General features: G+C 47.3%; 1 protein-coding gene across 2 annotated transcripts in view; it reads right to left on the bottom strand.

The window, feature by feature from the left end:
* The window catches only part of Ttc39c (tetratricopeptide repeat domain 39C), an 84,803-nt gene that overhangs the window by 25,657 nt on the left and 43,870 nt on the right, over positions 1-15,276 (bottom strand). Inside the window, exons 4-6 of one of the 2 annotated variants that reach the window (XM_040757847.1) lie at positions 14,885-14,999; positions 6,027-6,381; positions 3,194-3,362 (exon numbers count right to left, since the gene is read on the bottom strand). In XM_040757847.1, the coding sequence (XP_040613781.1) occupies positions 3,194-3,362; positions 6,027-6,381; positions 14,885-14,999 (639 nt within the window). Of the gene's footprint in view, positions 1-3,193; positions 3,363-6,026; positions 6,382-12,147; positions 12,681-14,884; positions 15,000-15,276 lie in introns of those variants that run through there. The other variant, XM_040757848.1, reaches the window with a different exon arrangement.

The raw sequence follows: 15,276 nt of genomic DNA, 5'->3' as shown, positions 1-15,276 counted from the left end.
CATATGGCCATTTGGCCCTAGAAACTCCCACTCTGTCCTCATGAAGTAAGCATGGTGATGTTGGAAGGCTATAGAGAAGGGGCCTTAGGCACAGCTTTAGCGGGGTTCTCCTGTGCCCTCATTTTGGGTCTCCTGGTCACAAGCACAGAGCTTCATTTAAATGCATTTTCACTTTGTCTCATTCACGTTTATTTAACTCAGTTCCTTACTATCACAAATCTCTGAAGCAAGAATGTAATCTAAAGAAATGAAACTCTTCAGTAGCACATCAAATCCCAGCAACAACCCACGGGTTCTGCACTGTGGGTCCCCTACCTGCAGATTCAAACTCCAACTCACATGTTTTAAATTGTACCCGTACACACTTTTTTCCTTAAACAACATAGTAAAACAACCGATGAGTTAGTGTTGGCACCGTATTGTATGACACGGTATAAAGTGTATGGAGAATGTGCAGGCACATGCAAATGCTCTGCCACTGTACAGAAAGTGTTTGAACACTCGCTGAGCTTGCCTCTGAAGGGGATCCCGGAACAGACCTCTTAGGAACATTGCAAAGCCTAGCCTCTGAAGGGGATCCCGGAACAGACCTCCCAGGAACATTGCAAAGCCTAGCCTCTGAAGGGGATCCCGGAACAGACCTCCCAGGAACATTGCAAAGCCTAGGCTCTGAAGGGGATCCCGGAACAGACCTCCCAGGACACTGCAAAGCCTAGCCTCTGAAGGGGATCCCGGAACAGACCTCCCAGGACACCGCAAAGCCTAGCCTCTGAAGGGGATCCCGGAACAGACCTCCCAGGAACACCACAAAGCCTAGCCTCTGAAGGGGATCCTGGAACAGACCTCCCAGGACACTGCAAAGCCTAGCCTCTGAAGGGGATCCCGGAACAGACCTCCCAGGACACTGCAAAGCCTAGCCTCTCCATGCAGTCACTGTGTGTGTCCTTCAGACACAGGCTTGCAAGAGGAGGCACATGACCAGCAGCTTCCCTTCCCCGCCTACAAGGACTCCTCTTGATGATTTCACTAATCTGTGCAGCAGGCCAACCCTGGATCAGGCCAGGATTTCTACTTTCAACACTAAACACAAGGTTTTCATGCAGGAGAAATAAGACCATGCCAACCTGCTAGAGAAAGCATTTAGAGCTCACGGTGATAGAGCAGGGGTACGGCAACAGGAACAGCTAGAGCTCACAGCTTGAGACACAACCAGGAGGCAGAGAGCTAACTAACTGGGAGTGGCACCAGTCCTTTGAAACCTCAGAGTCTGCTCCCAGTGACACACCTCCTCCAACAAGACCATACCTCCTGATTTTCCCAAGCAGTTCTACTAACTGGGACCAAATATTAAAACGTATCAGCCTATGGGAGCCGTTTGCATTCAAACCATCACAAGTCAGAACTACACTTTAAGAGACAGAAAGAAGAGTAACCCTAAGTTCACATGCTTGAGTGCAAACAAAGAGTTTTAAGATACTGAGATGAAACTAACTTGGCTATATGTGTAAGTATATGGATATTTCTACTGTGCTTTGAAACAAGTTATCAGTAAAATCTCAAATCTGGGTGCCATGGCCCATGCCTGTGACTCCAACACTGGGGGAGCCAAGGTAGGAGGACGCATGTGAACTGAGGACTTGCTTGGGCTGAACATCTGTACCAGTGCTTGGAGAATTAAACTCACAGCAGTGGAAGGGAACTTGCCTAGTACTTGCAAGACCCTAGTGCTGCTGGACAAGAATTCTCACCGCAGCAGAGTCAAACAGGAAGACAAAGCCTGGGGCCTGGAGGTAGCTCAGTGGGCAGAGAGGGGCGCTTGCCATTCGGGTCCTATGACCTAAAATTGAGCTCTAGAACCCACATAAAAGTGGGAGGGGAGAACTGGTACCATAACGTCTTCTGACCTCCTCACGTATGTTCACGGCACATGTGCCCCCATGCGTGCACACATACATAAACAATATCCCAATATCCTCAGTACAGTGAGAACCAGAGTTAGAGGGCTGCTTACAGTGTTCAGGCTCAAGAGACATCGAGCGAGCCACTGCAGAACAGATGACTCTCCATGCTTCCTGTATGACTCTAGACAACACCCAAACTCAACCCTAAACAACAGAAGAGAAGGGAAAACCAAACCTCCCTTGTGCCCAGAAAGCAATGCTCAGCAGAAAATCCCCACCATCCTCAGAGAGGACTCCTGGGTGACAGTCTCCGCTCAATCCAGACTGACCCCAAGCACCAGCAAGGTGACAGCACTTTAGCTAGGTCGCTCTAGCTGTGTGTACTCGCTGATATGAAACTGGACCTCCGGCAGAAGAGAAGGGAAAACCAAACCTCCCTTGTGCCCAGAGAGCAATGCTCAGCAGAAAATCCCCGCCGTCCTCAGAGAGGGGGGTTGCTTGGGGCTGACTTCTGACAGATGGAAGGACACCTAGCTGGAGGGCAGAGCGTTAAAGCATTCCCTCACTTTATTGACAGTACTGGTAAGATAACGAAGGGGTGGTTCTTGCAGTGAGAGCAGCCACCTTCATTTAGATGTCTGCAATCTCCTCATTTTCCCTCAAATCCTCATGCTCCTGAACAAGACAAAATACACAGAGAAGCAGGGGGCAGGGCGATGCAGCCAAGGCATGGTCTGGGTTTGGAGAGAGACAGCCTGGGCTCACGTGGAAAATCTCAGAAGCCCTCTTGGATCCGTGTTTTCCTTTTCTGTGACCGGAAGGTGACAGTTTTGTGTCTGTGCTCAGGCTGGCTCTGAGGATGGGGCTGGATCGTGTGAGGAAATTGCTTGGCATGTACATATGGAAACTGAGCAGACGGACACATGGGAAAAGCAGTGCTCAAAGCTGATGATTTCACTGTGTAAATCAACCGTCACTAACTCAGAGGAGTTGCGTCCTCATGGTTTCATGCTGCCTTGTGCCTTAAGCTTAAGTACGCCTATCACTCTCATCACTGAGGACTCTCGTCACTGAGGACTCTGGTCCCAGGGTTGCCCTGTCCGCTGAAGAGAAGGTAAGTGACTAGTATCCTGGGTTCCTGCGAGGGTCCTCCTCAGCCCTGACTAACAGAAGACACCAGGAAGTGACATTCCCGGGGCAATGGCATCCCAACACACCCCTAGCAGCTCCCGAGCAGAACTGGGACTCATGGTCACCAGGGTTTATTTAAGAGGCTGGGGAAGGTGACTTACCTCTAGTCGCTGGATCCGTCCCTTGAAAAACATGAAGAGGGACGAGTTCGGATAAGCAGCTTCCTTTTTGAGGAGAATTTCCTTAGCTTCATCCAGGCCTGCTTTGCTATCACTGCCATCCAAGGCAAAAAATGGGCGGACCACAGTGTGGTACCACAACAGAGCTAATCTGCAGGGAGACAGGGAGGAAGAAAGGCCGTGAGCAACGGTGCACAGCTTTCTGCTTTCAGAATAAAAATCAACTTGTGCTCTTCCACAACTGACTTTTCCCAATACAATTTTGCTCTTCAATATTCCAAAAAGTACAATCAGAGTACATCCCTGCTTTTACTTTTGTCAGTATCTGGAAGACTGCTACTCTGGCATGGGACAAAGGAGAAAGACACAGCAGAAGTATTTGGCTTTTCTAAAACTTCCAGCTGCATTGCTACTACCGGAAATAGTCACCATCAACTTACTGTCTCTTTGTAATAAAAGATTTTCCATTTTGTAGAAGTAAAAATGTGTGTTCAGAAAAGTCAGGGTGCAGGCCAGCTGCAGTGGCGCACACCTTTAATCCCAGTACTTGGAGCCAGAGACAGGTGGATCTATGGGAGTTCCAGACCAGCCTGTTTTATATAGTGGGGGCTCCTAGTGAGATCTTATGCCATATATATATATATGGTATGGGCCAAGAGTCAACACTTAAATGTAGAATCCACAGTCACAAATCATACAGAAGCATTAAAATAATGGATAGAGACAGATTAAAGCCCCTTCTCCAGATTTTGAAGATGTAATTCTCTCAGTTCAAGAATTAACTAATTCTCTTAAATTAAACTAGGCATGTAGAGAGTAAAATCACTGAGATACACTTCTAACCAGCTCATCAAATAGCTTCATGTGAATACCACATCTAGTGGACTTGGTAAAACTAAGCCCCATATGGAGAACATATTAATTTGCAGAATTAATTCCAATCCCTTTTTCAGAGATAAACACAAAACAATACTAAGCCATAAGCAAGAAATGTGCACAAGTTACAAACCTGTTAATAACATTATTCAGTAAAGGGCCACTGTTTGTACAATTTAGTGACTTGGATGGGGTAAAGCTATTCTCCATGATTCTTAAATAGCTTTCAACCCTTCAATGCTAACGTGTAGAACTGCGTCTCACTAAGGTTTTGTATGACACCGTAGAGTAGGGAGAAATTCTTTCCAAGATGGTGTCACACAGAGAAACAGGACCCAGCATCCGTCAAGCAGTGTACCCTGAGGAGAGGAGCCATTTTCCAGCTTGAAATGTTAGACATTTGTTTCTTTTTATGTGTATGGGTGTGTTTTGTCTGTGTGCATGTAAGTGCACTATATGTGTGCAGTGCCCACGGATGCCAGAAGGGGGCATCAGAACCCCCTGGTCCTAGAGTTACAGGTCATGAGCTGCCATGTGACTGCGAACAAAACCTGAATCTTCTGTAAGAGCAACAAGAGCTCGTAACTGCTGAGGCATCGTTTCTCCAGCGCCCAGAATGAAATGTTAAGGCTATATTCTTGTCTAACATCTTAATCATTCTAATTTTAACATGGCTCAATTCAGTTGGATATTGGAAGATATCTAAATAATACACACTACACAAACTAACTAGGGTCATCAAGGAAAATTACCCAACATACATATTCTTTGTAAAGACAAAAAATTCAGAACCACACAAAATTTGACCTTATGAATTCAAATAAAATCAGAAGTATACATCTGAGAGACTTTGGTAAAGGCACAAAACTCCTTATAAACTCACCATTTAAACTATTGGATGTAGGCTGGCCTGTTGTAGAATATAGTTTAAGATGAGTTACATTCGTTTATGCCGTGGAATATTTGTTTAATGATGCAAAGATGTGTCGCATTCTTTCATGTTGCATTTGTCTAACTCTGTAAAACTGTATTACTTTGCCTGCCCAAAACACCTGATTGGTCTAATAAAGAGCTGAACAGCCAATAGCAAGGCAGAAGAGGGAAACAGGCAGGGTTGGCAGGCAGAGAGAAAAAAGGAAGAGAAGAGAGGAGCCAGAAAAGGAGATGGAGAAAAGGATGCCAGGGGCCAGCTACACAGCCACACAGCCAGCCATAGAGCAAGAAGGAAAGATATATAGAATAGGGAAAGGCCCAGAGGCAAAAGGTAGACAGGATAACTTAGGAAAAGCTGGCTAAAAACAAGCCACGCTAAGGCCAGGCATTCGTAAGTAAGGATAAGTCTCCCTGTATTTATTTGGGAGCTGGTGGTGGGCTCCCAAAGGGTAACAAACAATCGACTGCATTGGCTGGGGAAACAGCTCACCTGGGAAGTGCTTACCTCCCAAGAATGAGAGCCTGAGCTCAATCCCCAGAACCCACATACAAATACGCACTTGGTAGTACATGCTATAATTTCATTGCTGGGGAGGTGCAGGCAGGGGCATCCCTGGGCTAGTCAGCCTAGACTACATGGTCAACTCTAAGCCAATGAGAGATGCTATCTCAAATGAACCTATCTCTGAGGTTGACACCCAAGGTTACTCTTTAGTTTCCACAGACTATTATGTGTATCCCTCCCCCCACACCTGTGTGCATAAACATGTACACACATAAAAACAAGGAAATAACAAATACAGGAGTCAGGGAACTTAACAAACAGTGCCCTAGGTCTCTAACTGACAGGATTATGTCACCATCAGCACAGAACACATTCCATGACAGGCACAGCATCCTTATCAACCAACCAGCATTTTTTCTGATTTCCTTTAAAGCTCTTGCTGCTGTTTACTTACTCTCAATACTATATTATCTACCAAAGCATTGCAATATAGCTACTCACGTAGCTAAAGGGGCCTTCATGTCCTTACTTTCGCTTGCATACGTCAGTGAAGAAAGGCCCTGTAGGCGGTCTCCAGGAAACCCCAGCAGGTTGATGATTTTGAGCAGGTTTGGGGGCACCATGGATATGCAAAGGTGAAAAAGGCCATATCCAAAGCTAACAGCACCTTTCAGTCTGTTTAGGGACTCCTCAGTCACCCCTTCAGCCACTATGTGATTATCATTGGCAGCATCAGAAGACAAGGGCTCTTCTGTTAGCTTCTTCTGATACAGCTCCTGAAGGGCATTGATATCCAAATAGCACTTATTGTAAATCTTCCAGGCTTTCCTCAGGATCCACCCACCTTTTATGTAGGCTGTGAAGAGAAAGGGAGAGAGGGAGTCAAAACCCAGCAATAGCACTTGTACTTGCATTCATACAAGAACAGTCAGAAAGGAGCTGGGGGGGGGGTAAACACCTGAAAACTACAGCTATCAGCTGTCACTGTACCATACCTGGTCCGGGACTTACACATTTCCTATTTACAGCCAATACTCTTCCAGCACAGGGACCGACCACATGTAAGAACCATGTGGGCTCTGTTACTGCTGCTATCAAAGTCTTCAAATAGAGGGATGGAGGGAGGGAGGGAGGGAGGGAGGGAGGGAGGGAGGGAGGGAGGGAGGGAGGGAGGGGAAGGGTGGGAAGAGGAGGGAGGGTGGGAGGGGAAGGGAGGGTGGGAGGAGGAGGGAGAGTGGAAGAGAGAGGGAGGGAGGGAGGGAGGGGGGAGGGAGGGAAATGTGTAGGAAGATGGGGGAGAGGCAGAAAGAAGGAAGGGAAGTAAAAAGTAAAGGATGAAATGGAAAGAGGGAAAAGGAAGAAAAACAAGGAGAGAGGGAGGGAGGGAGGGAGGGAGGGAGGGAGGGAGGGAGGGACCAAGTTGTCTTGAGACAACAGACAAGCCCATGAGCCCCGTTACGACAGGACATTACTGCTCTGATCTCTGTGAACAAATGGCAAATAAGACCTGACAAAGGCTAGAACCTCTACAACAACAGGAAAGCACACTTTAGAAAACACAACTTCAGAAATATATGGTATCAAATAAAGTTGGATGCATCAACTATACTACTGGAACTGGAAGGGATCTAGGATACAGTATATCAGAGAAGAATGAGCTCACTGGTTCTGCCTGCTGTCCTTCTACAGGCCTGTCTACTGTGTGTGCCCTTGGCTAGACAGAAAGCTCAGAGTTCAGAAGCTGCAGCTCTGGGAACACCTAATTTTGCCTGGAAGGCTGGAATGAGGGCATGTGTGAGCAGGAGATGCCTAGAGAATTAGCCTCCTGTAATAGTGCTGGGCCGAGACCTCTAAAGAGAAGGCCTCGTGCTGACTTCAGTCACTGCTAAGGAAAGCCTTCCCCACCTGATTGTCTAGAGCTGCAGAGTGGTACCCTTGGGAACCTGCACCTGGTCCCATCTAGACTTTGCCCCAAGCATCCTTCACTTTGTTGATTCTGTCCCACATCCTGTTGTCATAAACCACACACTGCGATTGTGCCCTGAGTGCTATGGGTATTTTGCAGGGGGTGTCCTAGAGATCCACAAAACCATATGATACAATACAATACGATACAATACAATACAATACACTCAAGCATCCCAATTGCCCAACGTAGGATGCCTATATTTCCTAAGGAATCACAATGAACACTGAGTGGTGAATGTTCTGGAGTCTTTGTTCATCTAAAAGAACAAGGTAAGAAAAGAGAAGTAAAACTAAGCAGTCTGGACCAGTAAGATGGCCCAGAGATAAAGGTACCTGCCCTGAGCCTGACGACCAGGTCTGATCCCAGGGACCCATGTGGTAGAAGGAGAGACTAGAGTCCTGCAAGCTGTCCTTTGATACCCACAGGCACTTGAGTCACGCATTTCTCCACCCCTTGCATAAACAAAGTAAATAAACATAGTAACAAACATAAATACCCAAAGCCTGGCGAATTTTCTCAATATGAAACTAGTGTTTGCTTGAGATATCGTATTTAGTTCACTGAACATGACCTAGTGCACAGGCACACCACCTCAGACCCTGACCCGGGTGAACCCGAGATTGAGAGTGTTCTCCCAAATCCCTTCGTTAGGAAGAGCATGGACATTGTTGCCTCCGCCTAAACAAACCTGGGTTTAGGAGCAAAACCCCTTTTGGCTTTCTCAACGTTTGTTTTTTTTTTCCCCATGTAGCAAGGACCTGAAGTCTTCCTTCTCTCTCCCTCCTGAAAAGGAAACTGTGTCTCCCTTAGTGAAGGAAGTGGAGTCTTGATTTACAAGAAAGCAGCAGGGAGGAAGAGGCAGGCAGGTGACCAGGACAGAGGCGGAGCAAAGGCACTGCGGCCAAACAAGCCAGCTGAGGGGTAAGCTGGGCAGCCAAAGAACCACGGCAATGTCCAAACTTGGGAGTAAGGGGACAGCATTGGGAAGATGAAGTGTTGTAGCCTAGATTCCCAGCAGAGGCGTGAGAACAAAGCAGGCAGCAATGGCAAGCCACAGAAAAATCCATCGATTCCTATCTGCATGGAACTCAGTGAAAACCCCGTTCTTACCAAATCAAAATACAGTGATTTCATGCCTAAGACAGCACTTTGGTCTTAATGTCTGTGAGGATAAATTATACCATGACACACACACACTCAAGCTTTATCTTAAGCAAGTAAAACTAAAAATCCAAGAGGTTGTAGGACTGGTCAAGACTAGAAACTGAACTACATACAAAGCAAAGGTAATACACAGACATCAACTACATGCAGCTTAGCATTGGAACAGACTTTCCAGGACTTCCCTCCTCCCTTCCGAAGGAGACCACTTAGCGTGCAGATTACGCATCAGGAGAGTGCATCTGGCTTTAGGCACCCAACTCTGCAGGGGAGAGGCTCTGCTTGGGGAAAATGCTGGGCTACCTATAACCCAGCAGTGCCTCCAAAGAGCACTTGCCTTCCGTTCAGCAGAAAACACAGCTTTCAGGGCCGGCATGACTTTCTGCCAGCCCCTCTGAAAGGGCAGATATAAATCATTCAGCCTCTGTGATCTCCTGGGCCTGAGAAGGCGGAAAGAGCAGGAAACCACAGACCATTTGTCCTATCACGTGAGGGCCACACATCAATCTGCAGGGAGATAGGGAGGGGGTCAGGAAGCCCTGCCACCCATGGGGCTGGCAATCCTTCCTGGAAAGGGTGGCTTCTTAGAAAATGAAAGCATCGGTTATACTTCACTGACCTTGTCGTGTTCCACAGGGACCGTGTCTGGCAAGAGCATCAGTCTGCTTTAGGAGCCTCACGGCACAGATCAGTCAGGCTCACCCTTCCTGAGACCCCTTGAACAGACTATAAAGGACCAAAGCTGATTTCTGGTGTGTGGGCATGTGCGCACGTGTGCAGATGTTTGTGCACGGTTGTGTGTAAGCGTGTGTATGGAAGGTATTGTATTGTTTCTCAGGAATGTCGTCTACCTCCTTTGAGATAGCTGGAGCTTGCTGAGTGGGTGGCAATGTGTGGCTAATGGCCTCAGAGGGCCACCTGTCCTCCCATCACAGCTGGGAGGAATGTGCCCCATGCGCTGACACCCAGATTTCCATGTGGATTCTGGGATGGAACTCCTCATGCACTTTACCAAATGACCTGTCTTCCCAGCACAGCAGGTGACTTAGTGTCCCCAGTCAGCCAACCTCCCCGTTGTCTTCACCAGACTTCTAACAGACTCCCTGTTCCTTTGGCAACTGATTTCCCAGGTGGCATCACCCCCGTGTGTTCCTCTTTCATTCATAGAATACACACTCACCACGCACCAGGGTGTGGCACCAGCCATGCTCCTGAGACACAGAGGAGTAAATGGACTCTTGCTTTTTTTGTTTCCAGCAGTCTTGTACTGTGGCCTAGGATAGCCCTGAATGCCAGATCCTACTGCCCCAGCCTCCAAAGTGCTGGGGTTCGAGGCCAGCACTTATCCCCCTCCCTGTCTGGCTCATTCCTTATAACTGCAGAGGGACAGGACAGAGAACCTTGACCTTCACCGTGGGTCAGAACCACTTGTTCCTGGTGCCGCCTCTGTAACTCCACACCTGCTGGCCACAGAAGCTTCCAGGGCTAGAACTTACTCATCCCTTTTCCACGCTAGACCGTGATTCTCAGGTCAAGGCTCACCCTCCTTCATCTCTGGCCATCAGCACTTGTCATCTCACTGGGCCTGACTCCTAGCAAATGCTGAAACGTGGGCAAAGAGGAGAACAGCACACAGACCAGCCAGGTCCCACTCTCGAGAACTCTGCAGTCTGATACTGAAGCAGGTCTGGAAATGACAATGTTGATCACCGGTAACAGCTGCTCACCTGGCCACACACGAGGTTCCCCTCTCGTCACCCAGACAGGCCTGACGAGGCCTATGAGGACAGAGGAAGGCTCAGGCCACACCCGACTAGGCAAGAGAGGAAAGCAGTGTGTTTCCAGTCAGAGCAATGTGAACTAAGACACAAGCTGCCAAGGCTGTTTCAAAAAACCTTGAGGAATGAGCACACAGGATGCCAGAAGGGGGTGGGTTCTGACCTGCTATCCATGAGAGGGACTCGGCTCTACCCTGCAACACAGGCCAGCTAAGTGTCCAAAGCATAGGTGTCACACATTGTAGGACAGCTCCAGCAGCAGGGGTTAGTGACACTGGAAATGAGGAGCATGTCAGGGAGTGGTCAGAGACACCCACACTGGGGGCTACAAGGAGGTGCTGGCACAAGCAGCCAGACTGGGGGCAAAGAGACAGTCTCAGCAGAGCTCAGTGACAAAGTAGGAAAATGTGCTGTCTCCCTAGAAAGGGAGGAAAAGGCCAGGAAGGCCACCTGAGCGTTCACTGTGCCAACACACAACCAGCAGACAGGGCTCCCTTCAAACACAAAGGTGACAAGGAATAAGCCAGGTGGGTAACGGCTACAAGGCAGGCTTCCAACACAACTTCTTATTACAAAGTTACATGCTCACTGCGGGAAGAGGGACAAAGAACCTCGGATTGTAGTTATAAAGATGCAAGGTCATGTTGGCACATGGAGGGAGATGATGGGTGATTTGTCAAAAGTGAGGCAGACACAAGTGTTCCTTAAAAAGTTAGACTTACCCCTCACAGCTCCAACAGTGCGTGCCCCCTGCTCAGAGGGAAGAGCTCTGAAGACAAGAGCTTTGTAGTCCTATTTTTTTTCTCTAAGTGTATCCATCTAGAATGTTCTCTAAGATGCCAGGCATGATGGTACATACCTATAATCTGAGGCAGGAAGATGACGAGTTGGGGGCTGACCTGGGCTATCGAATGGGACCCAGCTCAGAAAAGCTGAACAGACCAAAAGTAAAGACAAGTCCAACAATAACGTAAACGAAATCACTTGGGTGAAGCTCACTGTTTGAAGAAACACCAAACTCTTCCTAAAACAAATGGCCATGACTCAAGGCTGTGAGCCTCTGAGAGTTTCCCTTTAGGTTCAGTATCTCATTCAATAAACCAGAAAACCAAGAATGCTGTCAACTGTCTGACGGCAGGGGCGGCATCACCCCCGTCAGCAGCAGACCCAGGGGAGCAAAGCCCAGAAAGGCTCCTGTCAGATGCAATTCGTGGATAGAAGAACAAGGCCCCCACAGTAGAGGACCGCTTAGTGCAGGGAGGCCCTGGGCACGCGCCCAGCACCACCATAGGATTAGTGAGTCAGAAGCGAATGGGTTCCACTCCACTCATACACGAGACGGAGACCAACAAACGGAAAAGGCACAAACAGTAAAGAACACACAAATGCCCACAAGGACTACGTATGCCGTGGCCCATCAGCAATATAAATGTCTGCTGTGGTCTCTAACTGCATTCTGAAACAGCCACAGGAATCCTGTCAGAACTGCCATGTACGGGGAAGAGCTGCGACAATGTACTGTAGGCTCATTAAAAATATTTCAGAAATATAAAGAGGAAGAGGATCTTCCTTCCAGGTGGTAACAGCAGAGGTTATAACCCGACTTCGCAGTATTTCTGTAACGGTGTTGCCATTTTCCAATTGGAATACTCGGAAACAAAGAATGCGGTCTGATGGTCTAACTGTAGGAGGAACCATGCCTGAGTTTGCTCACCTGCTCAGTGCTCACACTCTCGACTCCGGTAAGTGCTGAGTGGGCCAACGACGCGCAGATGAACCCATTCTGCATCCTTCGGCAACTTTCACATAAGCACTTCACTGCATCTGCTTGGCCCTTCCCTTTAGTGACTAATTTCTGTTCTTTACGAGGCAGCATCTCGGGGCTGGACAGATGGCTCGGTGGCAAAAAATGAAGACTGCTTTTCCTAAAGACCTGAGCTCAGTGACCAGAACCCATGCCAGGCAGCTCAAAACCACATCAAACTCCAGCTCTGAGGGATCTGATGCCCTCTTCTGGCCTCCAAGGGTACTGTCACTCAACACATACCATACCCAGACACACAGAAATAAAAATAAAATTGGGTCGGGAGGGGGAGGCAGAGGGAAGTGTGCTCTTTTACTGCCCAGCTGGTCCTGAACTCCTGGGCTCAAGGGATCCTCCCGGCTTGTTCAATCCCCAGCTAGCGGGATTTGTGTACCAACACACCTGGTTACCCTCTCTTAAGACATTTTCTTTATACTTTTTTTTTCCCCCATTTGGTTTTTTGAGACAGGGTTTCTTTGTGTAGCCCTGGCTGTCCAGTAACTCACTCTGTAGACCAGGCTGGCCTTAAGCTCACAGAGATTCGTCTGCCTCTGCCTCCTGAGTGCTGGTGTGCACCACCACTGCCCAGTCATCTTATATTTGAGACTGATCTCTTCGTGTAGCCCTAGTTGTCCTGGAACTAGTCCAGACTGGCCTCAGACATCTGCCTGTCTCGGCCTCCTGGTGCTAGAATTAAAGGCAGGCACCACCATTCCTGGCAAGATCATTTTCTTGATGGCTAAAACAAGTTCCTCACCAGAACACCTGGGCATCAAAAAAAAGAATGCCAAAATGACAAATAATCAAGAGCTCTTGTGATGACTTCAGTTTCAGGTAAGGTGTGCTGCCCCTTGGTATCAGTCACTGTACAGTTCTGATTCGGCAGGATGGGGGGTGGGTGGGGATAGGGTGGGGTGGGGTGAGGTGGGGTGTGTCACCTTGACCGACTTTTGGGAGTCACATTCACCATGAGCTCTCAGCATGTTAAAATTGTCATTTAGTAAGGTGATGAGAGAATAAGAAAAAGTCACAGGGAAGAAAAGAACAAAAACAGACAGAAAAGGACAATGGTAAAAGCAGGACATATTTTCAAACAAAGACAGATATTTGAAGTTTAAATGCTAGCAGTCAAAACGAGAAAAAGTTAAAATTCCCTTTCAACCGAAGCAAAACAGAAGTAGAAGACAGAAATGGACACAGAAGACGATGGGAGGAAATTATTCCCGTTGTCTAGAAAGAAAAGTATGAATTATATTTCACAGGGAGTGGAGAGAATCGCCTTCATTTAAGGTTTGAGAGAAAATGTGTTTCTGAGTATGAATTTGAATTGATTTCCACTTAGCGTTTTCTTCTCTTTTATTTTTTCCCCATATGTGAATCCTGCTCGGCCACGTGGCAGGTTTCCTCTGTCAGGATCCAAGAGACCCGTCTCACAGCGTGCTGCGCCAGACTCATCTGAACCCATCCTCCTCAGGAAATGGGAGCAGCAAGACCCGGAGGACAAGTGCAGTGTGCCGTGCACAGCAGAGACACCACAGCTCACGCTCGTTAAGCTGACTACAGGGCACGAGCTCGTTAAGCTTGCTATGACACCAGGCTCTCAGGACAGCAGGGAATCGTTCCTGATATACTTGACACTGAAGGAGCTCAAAACAATTTCCCGAGAAGCTGAAATTTAAAACAGTTTGATTTCACTTTAAAGAAAAACACGGACAACTTGATGACCAAGGCACTATCGTATGCCCCCACATATGAAAGGTACTAGCCATTTCTCTAAGAAAGATAAAACTATCTTAAGACTGAAGACTGTAGCCGGGCATTGGTGGCACACGCCTTTAATTCCAGCACTCGGGAGGCAGAGGCAGGCGGATCTCTGTGAGTTCAAGACTAGCCTGGTCTACAGAGCTATTTCCAGGACAGCCTCCAAAACAATACAGAGAACCCTGTCTTGAAAAACCAAAAAAAAAAAAAAAAAAAAAAAAAAAAAGAAAGACAGTGATGCAAAATTCAGGACTAAAGGACCCTACTGAGCACACATGAAGCTCCCATAGTTTCAGTTTCCTAAATAACAAATCAGTAATGACCCCCACACACACACAAAACAAGAGCGTTGCCATGTGTTTTCTAAGATAAAAAAGAGTATTACTGATTGTGCCCACTGAATAATAAAATCATTAAAAATGTGTCCACAGCATAGTGAACAGCACTAAAACTGTGTTCATGGAATAGTGAATACCACTAAAAATTTGTTTATGGAATAGTGAACAGCATTAAATATGTGTCCATGGAATAGTGAAGAGCATTAAAACTATGAACAGCATTAACAATGTGCCCACAGGAAAAAAAAAGGAAAACAAATTCCCCAGTAGTGGTGGCACATGCCTTTAATTCCAGCACTCAGGAGGCAGAAGCAGGTGGATCTCTGAGTTTGAAGCCAGCCTGATCTACAAAGCTACACAGAGAAACCCTGTCTTGAAAAACAAAACAACAAAACAAAACAAAAAACAGTGTGTCCACAGAATAGTGAACAGCATTAGTGCTGTGTCCACGAAATAGTGAACGGCACTAATGATGTGTCCACCGAATAGTGAACGGCACTAATGATATGTCCACCGAATAGGGAGCAGCGCTAACAGCTCCTGCTTACCTGACAGCTCTTGTTTCACAAATGAAAGCACAGCCAGGTAGACCTGACAGTCAGCAATGATGATTTGCCTCTGAAGTCGATCAACCATGGAAGGGGTAGATTTTCGGGCATCAACCTGTGTTGTGAAGAAAACATATCATATATCACAGCCAAGAAAAGCACAGTCTCCGAATAGCTGCATCTGCATCTCCATGGCACAGAATGACTCCCACAGGAGCTGTGAAGCCTGGTGGACATTCAAATCCAAGACCGAGACCAAGTTATCCTGGAGGCCTGGGGTCCCACACCCGCTTCGATTGGGCTGTGTCAACAATTGAAAACGTGTCAACAGTTGTAAATGTCATTGTAAATGATGAGAATGGAACTTATGAGAAACATGAAAAATGGCAAAA

The sequence above is a fragment of the Mesocricetus auratus genome, unplaced genomic scaffold, assembly GCF_017639785.1.
Source record: "Mesocricetus auratus isolate SY011 unplaced genomic scaffold, BCM_Maur_2.0 Super-Scaffold_100015, whole genome shotgun sequence".
NCBI lineage: Eukaryota > Metazoa > Chordata > Mammalia > Rodentia > Cricetidae > Mesocricetus > Mesocricetus auratus.
The sequence above is the reverse complement of the archived record's forward strand: the minus strand, read 5'-3'. Positions and strand labels throughout refer to the sequence as shown.